The following is a 19,374-nucleotide window of genomic DNA, read 5'->3' on the forward strand; positions in this document are numbered from 1 at the left end:
TGAATTCAGCCACGCCCATCCTCCACTTCATCTGGTATTGAAAGTCAAAATGGCACCTCCACCACCAGCAGACATCTCCAGTCCCCAGTTTGGGACTTCTTTGCTGTTAGCAAAAAGGCGGAAAACATGGTCGTTTTTTCGATTTGTAAAGTATCAGTTAGTCGGGGTAAGCTTGGTACCAACTATGGTACCGGAGGCCAGAGAGGTCATCTCAAGCAACACCACCCTATCCAGTGGTATGCGCACCTAAGTAATATCCAGGAAGTCCAAAGTAGAACTGATCCAAATGTAACCATTGACATTGCATCTGATGCTGATGAGGGGCCGATTGTGCAGGAGGGAAGTCAAGAACCGACTGACATTTTTTCTGGTACACCCAGTACCCCTGTGGCAGCAGCACTGCAGTGGTAGCGCCCACACCCTCTACCCCTGCAACATGTATGAGGCACACTAAGAGTCAGGGACAGACACCAATGCAAAAAACTAAATCAATGAGCCTAACTGGTTTGAAATCTGCATCATCATCATCATCACGTAAAATGGTCCAGCCCACCATTATCAGCGTGTTTTGGTAAGATGCGCCATTTGAACGCAACCACCCTGTATAACACAAAGCTAGCTAAAATGCTAGTGCTGGACCTTCTCCCTTTCTCTTTCGTCGAAGGGATGGGTTTTCGTGAATTAGTGGCAACAATCTGCCCTAAATGGAAGGTTCCTAGCCGGTCCTATTTTGCCAGGGTTGGTGTTCCAGCACTACATCAAGATGTGCTGAAGGTGATTGGCGCAGCGATTCTGAAGAGTGCTGTTCACACTATCCACATGACAACAGACATGAAGAACAGTTGCCAAGCCCTTAATTACATGTGCATTACTGCACACTGGTTCTCTTTTGCAGGGGTCGAACAACAGTTACAAGCAGGTGTTGACACAGAGGAAGTTTTTCAAGCTACTTGTAAACATGCAACAGTAGGCATGTTTGCCATGGAGAAATCTCACACTGCACATAACCTTTTGGAGGAGTTTGATAGGAAGGTCTCTGAATGGCTGCATCCAAGAAATCGCATCGTTGGTTATGTTTCCACGGATAATGGCAGTAATATAGTTAAGGCCATGCAGCAAGGTGGCTATTTCAGAGTGCCGTGTTTGGCGCACAGTATAAACATTGTGGTGCAAGATTTCTTGAAAAATGAAAACACAGTCAGCAAGTTACTGACCACCTGCCGAAGAATCTGCACACATTTCAGCCATTCTTTTAAGGCCCGGAAGGAGCTGAGGACCATTATACATGAACGTAGACTGCCAGTCAAAGGACTCATCCAGGAGGTGGCAACACGTTGGAACTCAACCTTTTACATGCTTGAGCGTCTGTCTGAGCAGTGGGAGGCAATAACTCATTATGTCTATAAACTGGGTTCTACTCACAAAGAGATGAGGCTAGAGTTGGAGGAATGGAAGCTAATTGCAAGCCTGACAGACATGCTTCGTCCTTTTGAGCTCTTCACGCGTGCAGTTAGCAGGGAGGACTGTTCTTTGAGCAAAGCTATTCCATTGTTGCGCATGCTTGAGCACCAACTGAAGGACGTGTCTTCAATGTTCAGAGATGATGGTGAAAAGCGAGAGGCATATGATTTGGCGGAGAAGTTATTAAGGCGCCTACTTCGCAATGAAAGGCTTAAAAACATACATACAGAACAACATTACATTTGTGCCACTATTTTGGATCCACGGTACAAAAAGGCAGTGGCTAGCAAAGCATTCATTCCTTTTGATGAAGCAGATGTTTCAAAGTACAAACATTGGCTAGCTGTGTCAGCCACTCGGTTCGAAAAAGAGCGGCAGAACCTTCAAGGAGGCAGCACAAGTACAACTGAATCAGCAGGCCATCCGGCGTCAAGTTCGACTTCTCAATCCGCGGCCGAAGGGAGTCACTTTACCTCACAGCTGTTAACGACACCAGCAACCGTATCACATCCTCACCTGCACCAGGCCGCCCAAAAATATTGTCGGAAGGGGATTAGCTAACTCAGCAAGGGTTTGCTCGGTCCACTTTTGAAAGGTCGCAAATGTTACGCAAAGTGGATCAACCATGGAGAACCTTGAGTCGGTGGTGCAGGCCTATCTGGATGACCCAACAGAGGTCTGTCACAATGAGAACCCATTGGCATATTGGTATATGAAAAGGTCTGGATGGCGACTGATCACCAACCTGGCTCTAAATTATTTGTCTTGCCCACTTGCAAGCGTGTCTTCTGAACGTGTTTTCAGTGCTGCTGGTACCATTGTAACTTCAAAAAGGACCCGCCTTTTGTCCACAAATGTGGAGAGGTTAACAATAATCAAGATGAATCAGCACTTCATACCACCCGATTACAAAATACGTGAATGCATGCAGAAAGAAGAGGACACCGACTTAGGTGACGACAACGGAAGTTCTTCTCTCTCACCAGACCTACTCCCGTCTCAATTCATAGACTTTGAGGACGAGCTCTACTTCCCTGACACCGAGGCCTGAAAATTACTTCCTTTTTTTTGCCGTACTTATTCACTTTTATTCCTGTGTGTCTTTCTTTGTTTTGCAACTTTTACCACAACAAAACTCTAATCACCTAATCACAACAAGTCCATCATCAGCACTGTCTTCATCTTATTTCCCTTATTGATTTGAAGGTGCCGCAGTCTGTTTTCCTGATGTTCACAAGTTCACAACTCAATCATGCGCTCCTCTATCCTCCTCCTCCAGACACCCCCTATCCATTTCCCTCAAGGCAGATGGATGGATTATGGAGAAAAAATAAAATTTGTCTTCGTAGACGAGTCCCCTCAAGTGGGACTGAAATAACTGACTGACTACATGCTTGCTGATTGTTGACAGACTTACTCCTGAAATTTACAGGAGAGGCTGCCCTGTGGGCCCTCACTTTCCGATGAAGATGCGGACAAAAAGTAGAATAGGTAATGAATAATGAGAAGATGGCATGCAGTGGACAGCAATGGCTGTCTGTCTCTGTTGAAACCAATTGCTGTTTGTTTTTTGTGAACAGCACAATTTGCCATGTTTTGAATATACAAGAATTGCAGGTTTTTGGGGGTTTCTTTGGGGGTGTTCTAGATTTGCGGTGCTGGGTCGGGGGGTCTGGGAGCACTGCTGGCACAGTCTAATTTTGATTGCATTTTTTTTTTCAGGAAATCCATGGTGGAAAACGGGAGTTATGGCCTAGCTGCATAGCGCGCTTGGAGTGATTTTGGAATGAGGCCTAAATATTTCTAAGTGTGAGTTTTTCCGGTTTTGCTTTTTGCCTGTTTGGGGGGTCTTCTACTTTTTTTCGCCTGTGTTGACGGGTCGTGGCATTGCTGGGAAGGTCTAATACCGTATAAAAGTGGTTTGGACAAAATCCATGGTGAAAAAGTTTTTCCGTTTTTGCTCACTTGCCTGTTTTTGGGGTGCTGTTTGGGGGGGTTCCTGATGTTTGGGAGTGGGTTGGGGGGTCTGGGAGCTCTGCTGGCACAGTCTAATTTTGATTGCATTTGTTTTTCAGGAAATCAATGGTGGAAAAGGGGAGTTAGGGCCTAGCTGCACAGCGCATTTGGACTGAATTCCAGGTAGGCCCGAAATTTGCTAAGTCTCACTTTTTGTGGTTTTGCTTTTTGGCTGTTTGGGGGTGTTAAACTTGTTTCCGCCTGGGTTGACGGGTCTGGGGGCATTGCTGTGAATGTCAAATACCGGATAAAAGTGTTTTGGATAAAATCCGTGGTGAAAAAGTTTTTCACTTTACAGAGTCTTCGCTCACTTTCGTGTTTTTGGGGGCCTGCTTGGGGGGGTTCCTGGTGTTTGGGGGTGGGTTTTGGGGTCTTGGAGCAATGTTGGGTATGGATACTTTTGATTGCAAGAGGTTTGAAGCAAATCCATGGTGGCAAAGGGAAGTTAGGGCCTAGCTGCAGAGCGCGCAGTGGTTTTGGAAATGTGCCTAAAAATTACTAAGTTCCCATTTTTGTATTTTTGCTTTTTGGCTGTTTGGGGGTCTTCTACTTGTTTCCGCCTTGGTTGACGGGTCTGGGGGCATTGCTGGGAAGGTCTAATACCGGATAAAAGTGGTTTGGAGATAATCGGAGGTGAAACAGTTTTTGCGTTTTTGCTCACTTACTTGTCTTTGGGGTGCTGTTTGGGGGGCTTCTAGGTTTTTGTGGGTGAACTTTTACACTGAAAACCAACCAGTTTTTGCTATAAGCTTAGCTGGGGATTTTGGGCCCTAGTTCATATGGCACTGAGGGAAACCTACCAAATCTGTGAATTTCTAGAAGCTAGACACCAAAGAGAGTTTAGTTGGGCATGACTCTCATGGCTCTCACCAGGGTATTTTGCCCTGAGCCCATCCAAAACAAACATTTTCCTTACATTTCTGTGATGGAAAGTTCAGAAATCTGGCCTTAATTAATTTCAGTAAAATCAGAAGTAGACCACATTTTAACATCGGGCAGTTTTCTTTTTCAATAGACAACACTAAAGCATGACCATTACATGGGCCACCACACTCCGTGGTGGTCCAGTAGACTCCTTGTGCTGCACCCTCAGCAGAAAACATACTTATGAATAAATAATTATGCCCCTGGTTGGGATCAGCCCATTTCACCGGGAAACAGACCCCACCAAGCAACCGGAAATAAAGGCTGTCATTGTTTTCTCATGGGGACACTATGGCACCCTCTTAAAATTATTTTATGCATCTCTGGGAGGTCGGCACATTTCACAAGGAAGGCGACCCCCCACAAAACACCAGAAATACTGCCCACCATTTTGATTTCTCCTGAGATGGCACGCGATTGTACCTTGATCACGCACCCCAGAGGAAAACATGCTTTTTTTAAATGTTCTATACTCCGATGGGGGGGAAGGACCATCCCCAAAAAACCCTGGTGGTCTAGTGGTGTCCTGCTCATGGATCACAGTGCTACTGTGATCCACGAGCAGTAAACCGATTGAAGAGGGCATTGCTGAAAAAGGGAGACTCTGCCTTTTCAAAGGATGTCTCCTTCAGCCCTGAGGAGGCAATTTTCAGCCTAAAGTCCTCTTTGTAGTGAGAAAAAGAGAGAGAGAGAGAGAGAACTCACCTGCTGTTCCTTGTTGCTCAGGTGGGGAATCTGTGATGTGAGCTTACTGTGTGGCCCAATGATATCACAGATATGCCAGGGTGCCAAATTAGAAGCAATTCTGTCCCCCCCTCCTCCAGTTTAAAAAATAAAAAGGAAACCGCTCGTGGTTCAGATTTTTCCTTTCAACTGTCGCCAGCATTGGCTAATCGCCAACAGAAGCACTTATAATGTAAGTGAATTAAAAAAGTTTTTTTTCCACAATTGTTGCAGGCAAACATGTATTGAAAAATTGTGTACCCCTTTCGTGCACTGTAAATTGTAATGGGACACTGCTATAACCCTGTTTTGCCTGTTTTGTCTAAGCTTCTGTAATATGTTGTGTTTAATCAGCTTCGGAAATTTGTAGAAGCAAATGAAATCTTATGTTTACCACAGGTGGGCTTCCGAGAGATTTTAAATGGATTAACTTCACTGATTGTATGAGACTTATCAGCTGCATTTGATACTGTAGCCCACCAAATACCTGCAGAGTGAATGAAAACTCTGAAGATTAGTAGCATGGTGCTAAAATGGTTTTGCAGTGTTTTTGTCAGATTGCACTATGCAATTGGAACTAGTGGTTATCTTTGAGACTTCAAACAGTTTGTAAGTGGTGGCCCCAGGGCTCAGCAATTTCCCCAAATAAATTACATTTTTATGAACTACTGCAGTGATCCAAACATCTGATTTTTCCATGATGATGTATGCCGATGATTCCCTGGTTTTCTTCAAAACTGAGAGAAAATTAAAATAGTACATTGAAAAATTGAAAAACTGTCTTCTGAATGTTCCATACTGGATAATTTGCAATATGCTAAAACCAAATGGGCATAAGACAGACATATACCTTTTGGAGAAACTCAAATATGGGAGCATGATTTTTGTCCAGCCACTGGGAGCAAAACCTGTTCCATGCAGGATGTAAGAAACCTAGTGGTTCTCATTTCAAAACTTTTGTTAGAAGCACAAATTGGGGCAATGGCAAAAACTAGTTATGGCAATCTTCTTGAAGAAAATGTTTTATTTAATCTACCCCAAAAAAGCCAAAATGTGAATACATTCATCTCTGCCGGACTAGACTATTGCAATGCATTATACCTAGGTCTACTGCAGAAATTGATTAGGACATTGCAATTAGTCTAGGCTGTAGTCGGGCTGATTTTGAATCTGGAAAGATCTGACGTGGCTTCGGCGGATTTAAGGGTATTTCAATGACTGCAGTAGCAGGGAGTGAAATTCCAGACACTTTGCATAATCCATAAAACTGTTTATTACTGTATAAAAAGTAAATTGCAAGATTTTAATGTTTCTTATCATTCACAATGTTATATTCCCGAGTTAGGCCCATGTAGCGAAGCAGCTTATTTTCTTACATGGTCCTCACAATAACATTTCCAGCTGTGACCTTTTGCACATATTTGCATGCACGAGAATGTTGGATTAATTTCTCTGAAACTAAACTTGTTTTCACATCTAGTTTTGCGCAACATTATCACAATGCCCTAAACATCATGTACAAGGTCTCATTTCACACTACATACAAATGTCATCACCGTCTTCATCCATGGGACGATAGGGCTATCAACATATCCACAACATTACTAATGTATGCGCACATCAAAAGGCTGATTTTTTTGAAAAAAAAAGATGAGCATCCCTATAAATTAGTAGAAGAGGTACTTCCCCTGACAACGAGGGTCCTTGCATGCTGAGAAATCACCATGCAGCGGTTGACATCTCGTGAGGGGTGTTCAGTTTGTGACCAAGATGGGGTCCTTCAATATATACCATCAGGTAATGGGGCTGGATCGTCACTTGGGGGGATTCTTGGCTCTGCACCTACACACACTCTGGGTACACTTAGAGTAGGATTTGCATAATAAGAATATACTAGATTACTGCCTTGTTTATATACCTGCATATATACAATTGTTCAGCACCATGGTAGAACTATATCTACTGTTTAAGCTTTTGGTGCTTGTAGTCACGTTTATCTGCTTCTGCCTACTAATCATTGCAGCACACAAATTGTATGTAAAAATACCATTGTGTCAATAAATATTACTGAAAAAGTTCCACTGAGTATTCTCTGTATATTTCTCTGCGAATAAGTAAGCACAAGTGACTGAGCGAAAGGTACTGTTTCCACAATCCCAGAGGGATCAGGTTGTCATGTTCAGTGGTTGCCAGAAACCATTCACTCCCTGGTAGGTTAGGGGGGCATTCAGTGGCTCTGTGAGCTAGCTGGTCTATCGGCCAACATATCCTGTGGATGTGTCTGGAATTAGTCTTGACACTAAGCCCTTAGTTTATGTTGTCCTAATAATGCACATCTTCTACGGATCGATAGTAACTACACAACAACAGAAAATGTTACAATACACCGGGATAGGGCTGTTGGCTACCTTATGAAGCAGATTGTTTTCAATCCTGACAGCTAAATTGTGGAATTTACTTTTATTGGAATTTAGAAAATAAATTAATCTGCTATAATTCAGAAGGCCTATGAAAAACCTGGATATTTAGGCCAGCAGCAGTTGGTGTACAATTCATTGTGATTTCCATAATTAATCTTCAACAAGCACCATGGTACCTTTGAGTGAATGAGCAATTTGTAAAAATAAACAAATACAGGTTTATCCTTTATCTGTGTAGGTCTAGTTTGACAGTGGAGCTGTTTGCATGACTTAAGAATTCTTGGGAAAAAATATAGAAGGCTTTGGTTACAACTAGAAAAATACTACCATGACACCTGAAGCTATCGGCTACTTGGTGCGTCATTTTGCTTTCTAGAAAGTGCTTCCACAAGAATACATCAGGGTCTATTTTGTATCTTAAAATTGCATGTAATCATCATGGTGTTTGTCACATGCAGTTATGTACCTCCTATATATATTCCATACAGAGAGGATTCCTTTTCTGCTGCTTTATTCACTGCATTGGAAAAGCCATTTGTGCATAAAATCCACTTAAACAACGTTTGTAATTGCCTGTGTGTTCATGTGTTTAGCACATTAAAGCCAAACCAATTGGGTTTGCTATTTATTAAAGGCTAGTGCTGATGGCAGAAAATGATTCTATTAATCATCATGAGCCACCTCTGCCCATTTATTCCAGTCTTCAGGTGAAGTAATAATACTCCTGTAGGCAAGATCATTACAAATATCTTTCCTCACTCTCTAAAGGTGATGTGATAGGTAGGTCCCGGTCTGCCATAGGCTCAGTTTTCTTTCATTTTCTTTACCCTGCTGCACTTGCCTTGCAAATTGTGAGTAGCTTATCCAGTTCAGGTTTTGGTGTTTGCATTCTAGAATAAGTTAACATGTTTATTTCATTATAAAATAAGAGCAACACAGCTGTGCTACATTTACCATGGCCCTGGGGATCTTGACAGCGCCTGGACAGAGACCAGCAGGTCCTTTCAGAGTACAAGGTGAATAGAAACCATCCATTTGGGGCACGTTAGTTCAGGAGGCCCTAAGTCACAGCAAGAATCAGGGAACCACTGATAAATCCACGTACGTAAAAAGAGGCAGCATAGCGCCCACATCAAAACAATAAAGGACCCAGCACGCCTCCAGAAAAACATCTTGGATCAGTAACAGGTGAATGAGTTATAATAATTATAATTTTTTATGTTTTAATAAGTAAAAACATTATATAAAAGACACATTTTCTCCATCCATGAGACTCAAAAGAAACACTTTAAAACCCTTTTTACAAACATATCAGCCAAGATTAAAAGTAACATTTAAGTTAAAGTTTTTTTAAAGTAATTTGGTAAATATTTGCTACTTGACAGCGTTTTGAGATGTGCTGTATATTGAGGCAGTGTTTTAAAGCTTTCATTCATTGTGCAATTGTTTGTCAATTCTAAAGTACTCACATGAGTATTTACTGCTCAGGGGGGGAGTCCACAGAGAGGACCCAGCACCCTCTGGAAAATTACCTGGGTTAGCAGTTCCCAACTTGTGAAACAGAGGGAGGCCTCCATGGGGTCCCTATGCAGCGTTGGCACAGCCCTATGATAAAGGACATCTTACGGATTGAGCAAAGTGGGCTCTGGCCTAGGGCCCCATCCTTTCAGGGGTCCCCCTGATAGAGCCAATTCTGTTATGCAGAGTGTTGCCCTGATGACCCTTAATCATTTCTAAATTGATTGTTTTAAATACAGTTTTCCTTCAATGTATTTTTAATGTGGGTGATGGGCGATAGTCTATTATAGACATTTTGCAGAGAAAGTATGTTTCATGTAACAGTCATCATTTTTTTTCTTTTAGATCAAAATAGGGCCTCACATATGAAGAATGGGAGGCTGTCACAGAGATTATTTGCAACAATATTAGTGAGCTGTGTTAAAATATTGAAAACACACATCACTATCCCTGAATATTAGATGTAAAGACATTTAGAATTTGGACAAGTGTACCTGTGCACTGCCAGTGACCTGGCCAAAGAGGGCATGGAGGAGCTGAACTTGAATCATAAATTCAAAGCTGTTCTGAACAGGGGCCCCCAAAATACTTTTGGTCCAGGACTCCCAAATCATTAAAATGTCTCTGATCTAGACCAGTAAAGGACCTGGGAAAGTAGTCAGGGCTCTTCAGAAAGTTAGTTCACGAGTAACTTTACCTGTTGGAGCAGTGGCACCCAAATGCAAAGCTCCCCAGATTTCCCCTTCCAGATTCAGGGAAAAGTGATAATTTGATGTGTAACAACCATAGTTCGACCTGAAGAACTACAGACTGGGCCTGTAAGGCAGTGTACCTGAAGATGTAGCTTTGCTGTCTGACGGTTTGTCCTGTGAAATCTGTGACAGAAATTGGAGCAGGTTTCTATCTCAGAAACCAAGGTGTAGCATTGAGGCATACCTGTTCAAGGATCTCTGTGATGAGGGTTGCCTTTAAAACGTTTGCATCTGATTTATTTTAAAACTTGTTTAGGCTCAATAAATCTGGAATATTGCAGCTACAGTTCATCTCAGTAGAAACCTGAGCTAAGCCCAAAAATGTATTCAATCAACAGGAAATGTGGACTTGAATTATTATTTTGACACCCTGTAATAGGTGTTGGACAACCTATGGCATGATATTGCCTTGATGAAAGACTTAGATGCCCAGAGGCACCCCAGTGAGGGAGTTAGATGTATATTTTGTGTCAAACCTATCCACTACACCATTCAAGGATAGGGGATGCTGGGAGAGGTGAGGTAAACGTAGAAACAAAAGTGCTGAGCAAACTATTAGTGACTTTCAAGGATTTCATAGGACAGAGGAATAAAGCTTTACAACAATACACGGAAGCTCCTACAACATCTGTAAGCAGCTTAGTTGCATTTGCAAGGCAGCTTAAGCTTGGTGGTGTGTTTCTTCAATATTGGAACAAGCCAGTGCCTCTTTGACAGCGGTATTCTACCCCTTCAACAGGTTCTGGAAGTGTGGGAGCCAAAAGAGTATCAGGTTCCTCAAGCGCCAAACTATGATGGAGTTGATCATTTTAGCAATTAAATTATAGCCATAGGTCCATATCGCCCGATGACATCATTTCCATCTTACACCTGAAAAATAATGCCTCCAGGCATAATTTCCATCCTATGACTGAGCTCAAAGTCTTTAATATCATTGCTAAACTAAAGCCAACCTCACACACCAAAGATCCTCTTCCTTCTAACCTTGTTCAAGATCTGAACCACATCATTGCCCATTACTGGACTAATATCATTAATACCTTCCTTGCCACTGGATGTGTTCCGGACTCCGCCAACTCGGAAAAATCACTCCCATTCTCAAAAAATCTCACTGCTGCCCCCAATGACCTTAACAATCTCTGCCCTATCTCTAACCTCCCACTTCTTTCTAAAGCCCTGGAAAAATGTGCACTACTTCAATTGGACAAACACATAGGCAATTTCAACTTACTTGACTCCTTGCAATCCGGCTTCAGAAAAGGCTGCAGTAAAGAAACTGCCATGCTAAACATAGTGGATGACATCCACTGCTCCCTTGACAATGGTGAGACCTGCCTACTTATACTCCTTGACCTCTCTGCTCCCTTTGATACAGGTAACCATTCTTCCTTACTTAATTCACTTAAAGCTCGCTTTGGCCTTAATGGCCTGGTCCTCGAATGGTTCGACTCTTACCTCCAACACAGAACACAACAAATCAAAACCAAATAATGCCTCTCTAATCCTACACCTGTCTTCTTGGGCGTCCCTCAGGGCTCTATCCTCTCCCCCTCTCTCTTCAGCCTCTTTATGGAACCCCTTACCCTCATTCTGAAACAACCTGGAATCAGCTATCACCTCTATGCTGATGACACCCAACTCTACTATAAATTTAGATCCCACTCTAATGTACTTCATCTAAACAATACCCCGAGTAAGATCTAATCCTGGTTCTACTCCAACCATCTCAAACTGAATGAATGATTATGCATTTATATAGCGCATGGCTACCTGGAGGCATCCCAGCTCGTTAAGTACCTAGTCAATTACTCCAGATCAAGGAAACAGAAAGGTTTTAAGCCGTTTCCTAAAGCTAAGATGGTGAGATACCAGTCGAATAACATCAGGGAGCTGGTTCCAAAATTTTGCAGCCTGTAGGGAGAAGCGTCGGCAACCCATACGTGTCTTTTTTATCCTAGGGACTGTCAGAAATTTCTTATGGTTCGATCTTAGAGTCCGGGGAATATGATGGAGTTGAAACATAGGTTGGATCAAGGCAGGTCCAGAGTCCGCTATGGGCTTATGGACAATACATATAGCCTTGAACCAAATCCTTTGCTGCACTGGGAGCCAGTGCAGTTGGCATAATGCAGATTTAGCCAAACTCTGTTTAGGCACATCCGTTAACAATCGGGAAGCACAGTTTTGTACTGTCTGCAGGATTTTAATGGTTCCCTGAGGACCACCCAGGTACACTGCATTCGCGAAATCAAGACACAACAGAATAAGTGACTGGATCAGCATACGTCTGGCTTCAAAAGGGAGGAGATTTAGGATCTTTCTTAGCAGTCTAATCAAACCATAGCATATTGCCGCAAGCTTGCGAGATTGGACTAAAAAATTAAGGTTGGGGAGGAGCTTAGCGCGCAACCAAGATGGCCGCGTGAGCTTAGGGCTCCCGAGACCCTCGCAACCTCCCGCATCTATCCTGTCATTTATCCTGTCCATCATTGATGTCTTCTTGAAGGCGAACCACGACTGAGGTGAAACCTGTTTTCAGATTTTGAATCGAACCCTGGGAGCCGGAGTTACGGCAATTTGAAGATTGCGGCCTACATCTCCGTGATGCCCGGCTGTGGAATTGGCATGGTGCCCGGGTCATAGTTGAACAACATCGGCTTGAAGGGGCTGGGACGTCCAGTCCGGTTGCTTTCACTTTCAGTTTTGCTTTCAGGTGAAGCTGTGACTGGAACCGAGCTCACCCCTGAGCCTGAAGACAGCCGCCCAGCGACACCCACAAGTGTGATTTCTCATCGACTTGCCGAATCCCAAGGACATTTGGCCCGTGCCCCCTGGCTGGGGCTGCCTCTGCCCAAGGGAACCAGGGGCCGCCATCTTCCTGACTCGTCTCTCGTATTTAAGTTAACTTATCTCCCGCAATGACGGGGAAACCAGAGGGCGAAAAACAGAAACTGAAGACCACTCGGCGGGGTGGCTATACCCAGACTAACATCATGGATCGATATGCCCAAGCTAAGGGATCTCCCGGCGGATCTGGTAGGTCGCAGGAGGACACTAGAGATCCATCTACTCCGGCCAATGAACTGACCCTGCAAGATGTCATGGCCGCCATTGACGGGATTAAATCCTCATTAGGGCAACAAATGGAGACTCTCGCCCATAAGCTCGATACTGTGGCGATAGATGTCAACCTGATCCGCATGGACCTGGCAAAAACTAACGAGAAGGTCAAATAACTGGATATCAAGACTTCTAGTCTGACGGGTGATGTTGCTGACCTACAGACGAAGGTCCGTCACCTAAAGACCACTAGTGATCTTCTCACACATCGTCTGGAGGATTATGAAGGAAGGGCCAGGCGGAACAATGTTCGTATTATTGGTGTCCCAGAGAAGGCGAAGGATCCTGCAGCTGACCTCTTTGTTGAGAACCTTATTGTTGGACACCTCGCACCTAAAGGATTGAGTAAGTTCTTTACAGTGGAACGGGCTCACAGAGTTCCGGGTGGCAAACCGAAATTGGGTGCCCCACCGCGGCCTATCATTGCGAGAATTTTTAATTTTCGTGATAGAGACGCTATCCTGCAGGCCTCACAGTTGGGTGGACCTACGAAGTTCGAAAATACGAATGTTAGCTTCTACCCGGACTCCACCCAATCTGTTCAGAAACAGCGACTTGGTTTCCTGGGGGTGAAACGAAGACTGCGTGATATGGGACTCAAATATGCCATGCTGTTCCCGGCCAAGTTGAGGATTGAACATGCTGAGCGAACTTATTTTTTGATCGACCAGAGGTGGTGGCCAACTGGCTGGGGACACTACCTAATCAACATCCATCGGAGGAGGGATCTGGGGGAGCAGAGGGCGGACAGGCGGAACAAGAATAGTCGCCGGCTGATTGGTTACTGGGATATTTTCGTGGACCTTGGACTGTGGTTCGATAATCCTGATATGTGATTTAATGTACATTTGGGGGGTTGCGGGGCTAAATGGGGGGTCCTTTTTCCTCCTCTGAGGGTCTTTTTGTAGTCTAGTTAAATGTGGGGGCGACAGGCACACTGCAAGTTTGGGTGGCTTTTTAGTCTAACGCAGGGGTGCAGGGTGGGGGGCTTTGTAATGGGATGTTGGGGGGGAGGATGGGAGGTTCTGTTGGGGTGTGTGTATGTTTTCTTGCAAGGTACTGTATCCTTAAATCGTTTCATCGAGGTGTTGAGTTCTTACTGGGGTTGGATTTTCTTTCTTCTTCGGGAGGGGGGGTAGAGGGCTGAAACTAATGAGTTGGAATGTGAATGGGCTGGGGGATAGAATAAAACGTGGGGTGGTGTTGCAATTGGTGAAACGTCTCTCCCCTGATGTCCTTCAAGAGACGCACTTGATTGGTAATACTTGCCATGCTATGAATAGGAGGGGTTATCGTCTGGTTGCACATGCTGGGTTTTCCTCCGGCTCTAGAGGGGTTGGGATCCTCATTAAGAATTCTCTCCCACTGGAGATAGACTCTGTTGTTCTTGATGATAGAGGGCGCTATGTCGCTCTTACGGGAAGATGGGAGGGCCGCACCCTCTCTCTGGTCTCGGTTTATGTCCCCCCTGGTAACTACTTTCGCAGACCTGGGGCGGATCGTCCTGGCTCTCCCTGAGGGGTCACTGTTTTCTGGGTGGTGATTTTAACGCAGTAGTTTCCGGTGTGGTCGATCAACACCCGCCCAGAGATCTAAAGGGATCACAGAACTGGCTCCATGGATTCCTTGACACTTTGAGTCTAGTAGATTGTTGGAGGTTGTTACATCCTACTCAATGGCAGTATACATTTCATTCGGGCGCCCACGGTAGCCTCTCCAGGATCGACTATGTTTTGGTACCGGCGGCGTAGGCTCCTTCAGTCACTGAGGTCAAGCATTTAGCTCGGGGAATTTCAGATCCTTCTCCAATATGGCTGCGGATGGATTTAGACTCCGGGTCCGAGGGATGGGTTGCCCTGATTAATCCTTGGAATTTCCGAAACCCTACAACTCGCGCTGCCCTGGTTAAATCTCTTGAACTGTATTTTTGGGAAAACGAGGGTTCTGTTTCATCAGCGGTATCGCTTTGAGAGGCTTTCAAGACCGTCCTTAGGGGTCAGGCCCTGTCGTTGATCGCGGGTGCTAAGAAACGGAGAGATGAGGAGGTGGTTAGGCTTGAAACAGAGATCGCTGACATGGAGCTTGACATGGAGCGGGGGGTCACCCGAGCTAAGACCCATGTTTTGCGACTCAAACAACTTGAGTATAGGACATTGGTTACCGACGCGGCTAAGGCCATGAGTAGGGAGCAGCAGGGACGTCTGTATGACGTGGGCGACAAAGATGGTAAATTGATTGCGTGGCTGGATAAGATAGATCGAGCTAATCAGGTGGTGCCTGTGATTGAGACAGATGCTGGTGTTCGGATCTCTGACCCTAAGGAGATAGTTCAGTGTTTTGCAGATCACTTCAAATCTGTGTACTCCTCGGTGTCTGACAGACCGGAGGAGGACTCACATCTATTATTGCGAGATATTGCGTTACCGCGTCTCTCTGACATTGATAGAGACCAAATGGATGCCGCTATAACACCTGATGAAGTGGCGCTTGCGATTCGCTCCTTGCGTTCGGGGAAAGCAATGGGTCCCAATGGCCTGCCTATCGAACTTTACAAGTTGCGCCCTGACAAGATGGATCCCTATCTCCGGGATATGTTTCTGGAGTCTCGGGAATGTGGCTCTCTCCCCCGTGATCAGCGTTTAGCGACTATTGTGGTGATTCACAAGGAAGGGAAGCCGAGAGATAAGTGTGCGTCGTATCGACATATATCTCTTTTAAATGCGGAACCTAAGATCCTTGCGAAAGTATTGGCTAACCGACTGATCACGGTAATTAGCGACTTGATACATCCGGATCAATCCGGTTTTATCCCGCATAGAAATACTGCCCTGAATCTTAGTCGACTGCACGGTGTTCTCCCGAGAGCTGCGACACTGCGTGAGCCGGCCATCTTGTGTCGTTGGATGCCACGATGGCTTTCGATACTGTGGAATGGCCGTATTTATGGGCCGCATTGGTTAAGTTTGGGTTTGGACCCGGTTTTATCGGCTGGGTGCGGCTGCTCTACGAGGACCCCCTCGCGCAAATTGTTGTGAATAGCCAGGTCTCGGCTCCGTTAGTCTTGGGAGGGGTACTCGTCAGGGTTGTCCTCTGTCGCCGCTCTTATTCGCTCTAGCTCTTGAACCCCTCGCCGCGTGGATCCGGTGGGAGCCCTCGATGAAGGCTATTCGGTGGGCCCCGGAGTTTGAAGATCGCATCTCGCTTTATGCAGATGATATCTTATTGTATTTGACTTCGCCCCGTAAAATCCCTGATAGTTTTGTGTGATGTTTTGAATTCATTCGGCAGAAACTCGGGTCTAATCATTAACTGGACTAAATCCTATCTTTATGTCCTTTCAGGTGATGTCCCTCTTCTCCCAAATAATTGTCCCATCCAGATAGCACACACAGGGTTTAAATACCTCGGTATCTACATTTCATTGGACCCCATGACTCGGTATGAGCATAACCTCCTCCCTCCCTTGTCTAGATTGAAACAAGATGTTGCAGGTTGGCGTAAGCTTCCGCTTTCACCATTGGGTCGTGCGGCTCTTTTTAAAATTATGTCTCTGCCTCGTTTTCTGTATGCACTCCAAAACATTCTTGATGTTGTTCCAGCCAGCTATTTCCGTGCAGTCGAGGGTCTTCAAAGAAAGCTGACTTGGTATGGTAGACCTCGTATTGCACTTGCTAAATTAACGCTCCCATGGTACGACGGGGGGATAGCTCTCCCTGATATAAAACGTTACTATTGGGCGTCTCAATTGGGAGCCATCAATCATGCTACGCATGGTCCCGAATTGAACCCTGCCTTTGCAATGGATAGATGGCTGTTACCTCGGAGTAACTACTACAGGGCACTATATTCTGGATCGGTGATCAGGGACTTGTCGGGACCTACCAAGACGGCAGTGCGTCTGTGGCGAGATGCTATTAGTTCGGTGGGGTGGAAAGACCGCTTGACTCGGGCGACCCTGCTCTTTGGCTCGGATAAACTGGGTAAACTGTGGAAGACCAAGGGATTTGATAAGTGGGATCTCATCGGTATCAGTAAGGTGGGGGATCTCTGGGTGAAGGGCCAGATTAAATCGTTTGAACTGCTCAAGAAGGAGTATGAACTAGCTGATTCAGAGTACTTCCGATACGCACAAGTTCGACATGCTTTGAGGTCGGTTTTTCCAGTTCGGGAGGTAATTCCGGAGTCTTCCCCGCTCGAAGATAGATTGTTAGACGGTCATGTGCCCGATAGTACTATTTCCTTGGTCTATAAAAAACTAATAAATGATAGGTCGGATCTCCTTTTGCATCTTCGTGACTTGTGGACCTGTGACGGCCATGAACTGGATGACGAGGACTGGCAATCTGCGATCTCCTCTCCCAAGGAGGTTGCGATACCCGCTCGACACAGACTGGTTCAACTTAAGATTCTTCACAGGGTATATGTCACGGGCCCCCGATTAGTACACATGGGCCTTTCTGAAGAGGGTTTGTGCAGACGAGGATGCGGCAAGGTGGGGACATTTCTTCATATTATCTAGGAATGTCGTGAGGTTGCCGCCTACTGGAGTGGGGTACATGATGTGATGAAGGACGTAACGGGGTTTGCCCTTCTACCAGAGGCTAGGTGATGTCTATTGAATGTCTGGGAACCCACGGATTATAACGCAGCCCAGACACATTGGGCAACCCTGGGGGCCATGATCGTCAAGCGCGATATTGCTCAATTGTGGGGATCCCAAAAGTTACCTACAGTTGCATTATGGAAGGAAAGTATGGATTGGTGCATGTTCCGAGAAAAAACAGTGTATTTCGCCCGGGGTCGGCCCCGGAAGTGGTGTAGAATATGGGGATCCTGGAATGCCTACCGTGGAGATATTTGTGCACCGCCTATTGCAAATAACACTGATGTCCCACCTTCCCCCTGACCACACATTCTGACTGCCTATTTATATGTGTATTGAATTCTTTTTGTCCTCCCCCCCTTCCCCCCTTTCAGGTATGGATCGCTGATTTATTTGTAATGACCTTTCCTTCCCCATTTGAATTGACACTTTGTGTAATATATTCTTTACCTTGCTGTTCTTATATTTTCAATAAAAAGAAATATAAAAAATAAATTAAAAAAAAGATTATAAAAAATTAAGGTTGGGATCTAGCCAGATGCCCAGACTCTTGATTTCCTTCTTGGGGGATGGAGTGCAGAAAAAGCAACTATGCCCCTGCACTATAAACATTCAGTGAGTAAATGGTAATAATAGTGTAAGTTTTTTTTATAATAATCTAATACGTAAGGCATTAAACAAATCTAAACATTTCCTAAATCTCCGAGAATGAGTATATATGCATGGAGATACATAGGTGGAGATACAGTCTGTTCTTGGTGTGGTCACTTCTGTTTATTGTTCCATTTCAAAAGCCAACACATGTTTCATCGCAGGGAACAAACTGCGAATCTTCAGGGCTGGATTGAACAAAACTCTTGGGACTAAATACAATCCATACGGATGTCTAGTCTTCTATCCTTATTTGGTAATGAAATTCCAGGAAAAGGCCGGTCAGTGTACAAAATTCTGTTCTGTGTCCTCGTAGGAAAACGATATGGTAGAGGTTCTTTAGACAAACGCCCAGTTCGGGCGTTACGTGAAATCCTGATTCGGTTCTCCAAATTAATTCATCGGGTTGTGCGAAATCTCGTTAATCCCCGTGTGAAGCGGTAACCGGGAGGAGCAATACGTTAGTGGATAGGCGGGTACGCCGTTTTGTCCACGTCGGCAATTAACCTAGTCGTTGTCAATCTCCCTCTCCCTCTCTGGGGGACGGGGTGGCCCAAGGCAACTAGGACAACAAGGGTCTAGATTGTTGTGGGCCATATGCCCCAGCATCATTATTTCGGTCTTGGAGACGTTCAGTTTAAGAAAAGACGCATCCAGCCATTCAAGTACTTTACTTAGGCATGAAGAAAGGTTGGTGTCAGCGGTGTCATGTCTGGAAAGGGAGACTGCCAGCTGGGTATCATCGGCGTAGGTGACCAGCTGAACCCCCCAGGGAAGGACCACCTGAGCCAGTGGCCTCATGTAGATGTTAAACATGGTAGGAATAATGAGGATCCCTGGGGGACGCCGAAGTGCAAGGGAATCTGCTTTGAAATTGCCTCCTCTTCAAAGACAGCAAAAGTTCTGTCAGTGAGAAAGGATTGAATCCAATTAAGAGCCATCCCTGATACTCCGGCATCACTCAGCATCTTAATCATTATCGAGTGATTTACCGTGTCGAAGGCTGTGCTGAGGTCTAATAGAATAATAGCAGCGCAGCTTCCAGAGTCCACTATTTTCCTCGCTTCTTCGACTACGGCAATGAGGGCCGTCTCAGTGCCTTGCTTACATCTAAAGCCAGTCTAGGTGGGATGTAATACATTATTGTTTTCCAGAAAGGTGGATAATAAGGAATTGAAATGCTTTT

General features: G+C 44.9%; 1 protein-coding gene across 1 annotated transcript in view; it reads right to left on the reverse strand.

Annotated features, from left to right (window-relative positions):
- Positions 1 to 19,374, reverse strand: part of DNAH11 (dynein axonemal heavy chain 11) — a 3,642,058-nt gene that overhangs the window by 2,750,621 nt on the left and 872,063 nt on the right. Inside the window, exon 11 of the mRNA XM_078663510.1 lies at positions 12,087 to 12,101. Within this exon, the coding sequence (XP_078519636.1) occupies positions 12,087 to 12,101 (15 nt within the window). The remainder of the gene's footprint in view (positions 1 to 12,086; positions 12,102 to 19,374) is intronic.

The sequence above is a fragment of the Lissotriton helveticus genome, chromosome 10, assembly GCF_964261635.1.
Source record: "Lissotriton helveticus chromosome 10, aLisHel1.1, whole genome shotgun sequence".
Taxonomy (NCBI): Eukaryota; Metazoa; Chordata; class Amphibia; order Caudata; family Salamandridae; genus Lissotriton; species Lissotriton helveticus.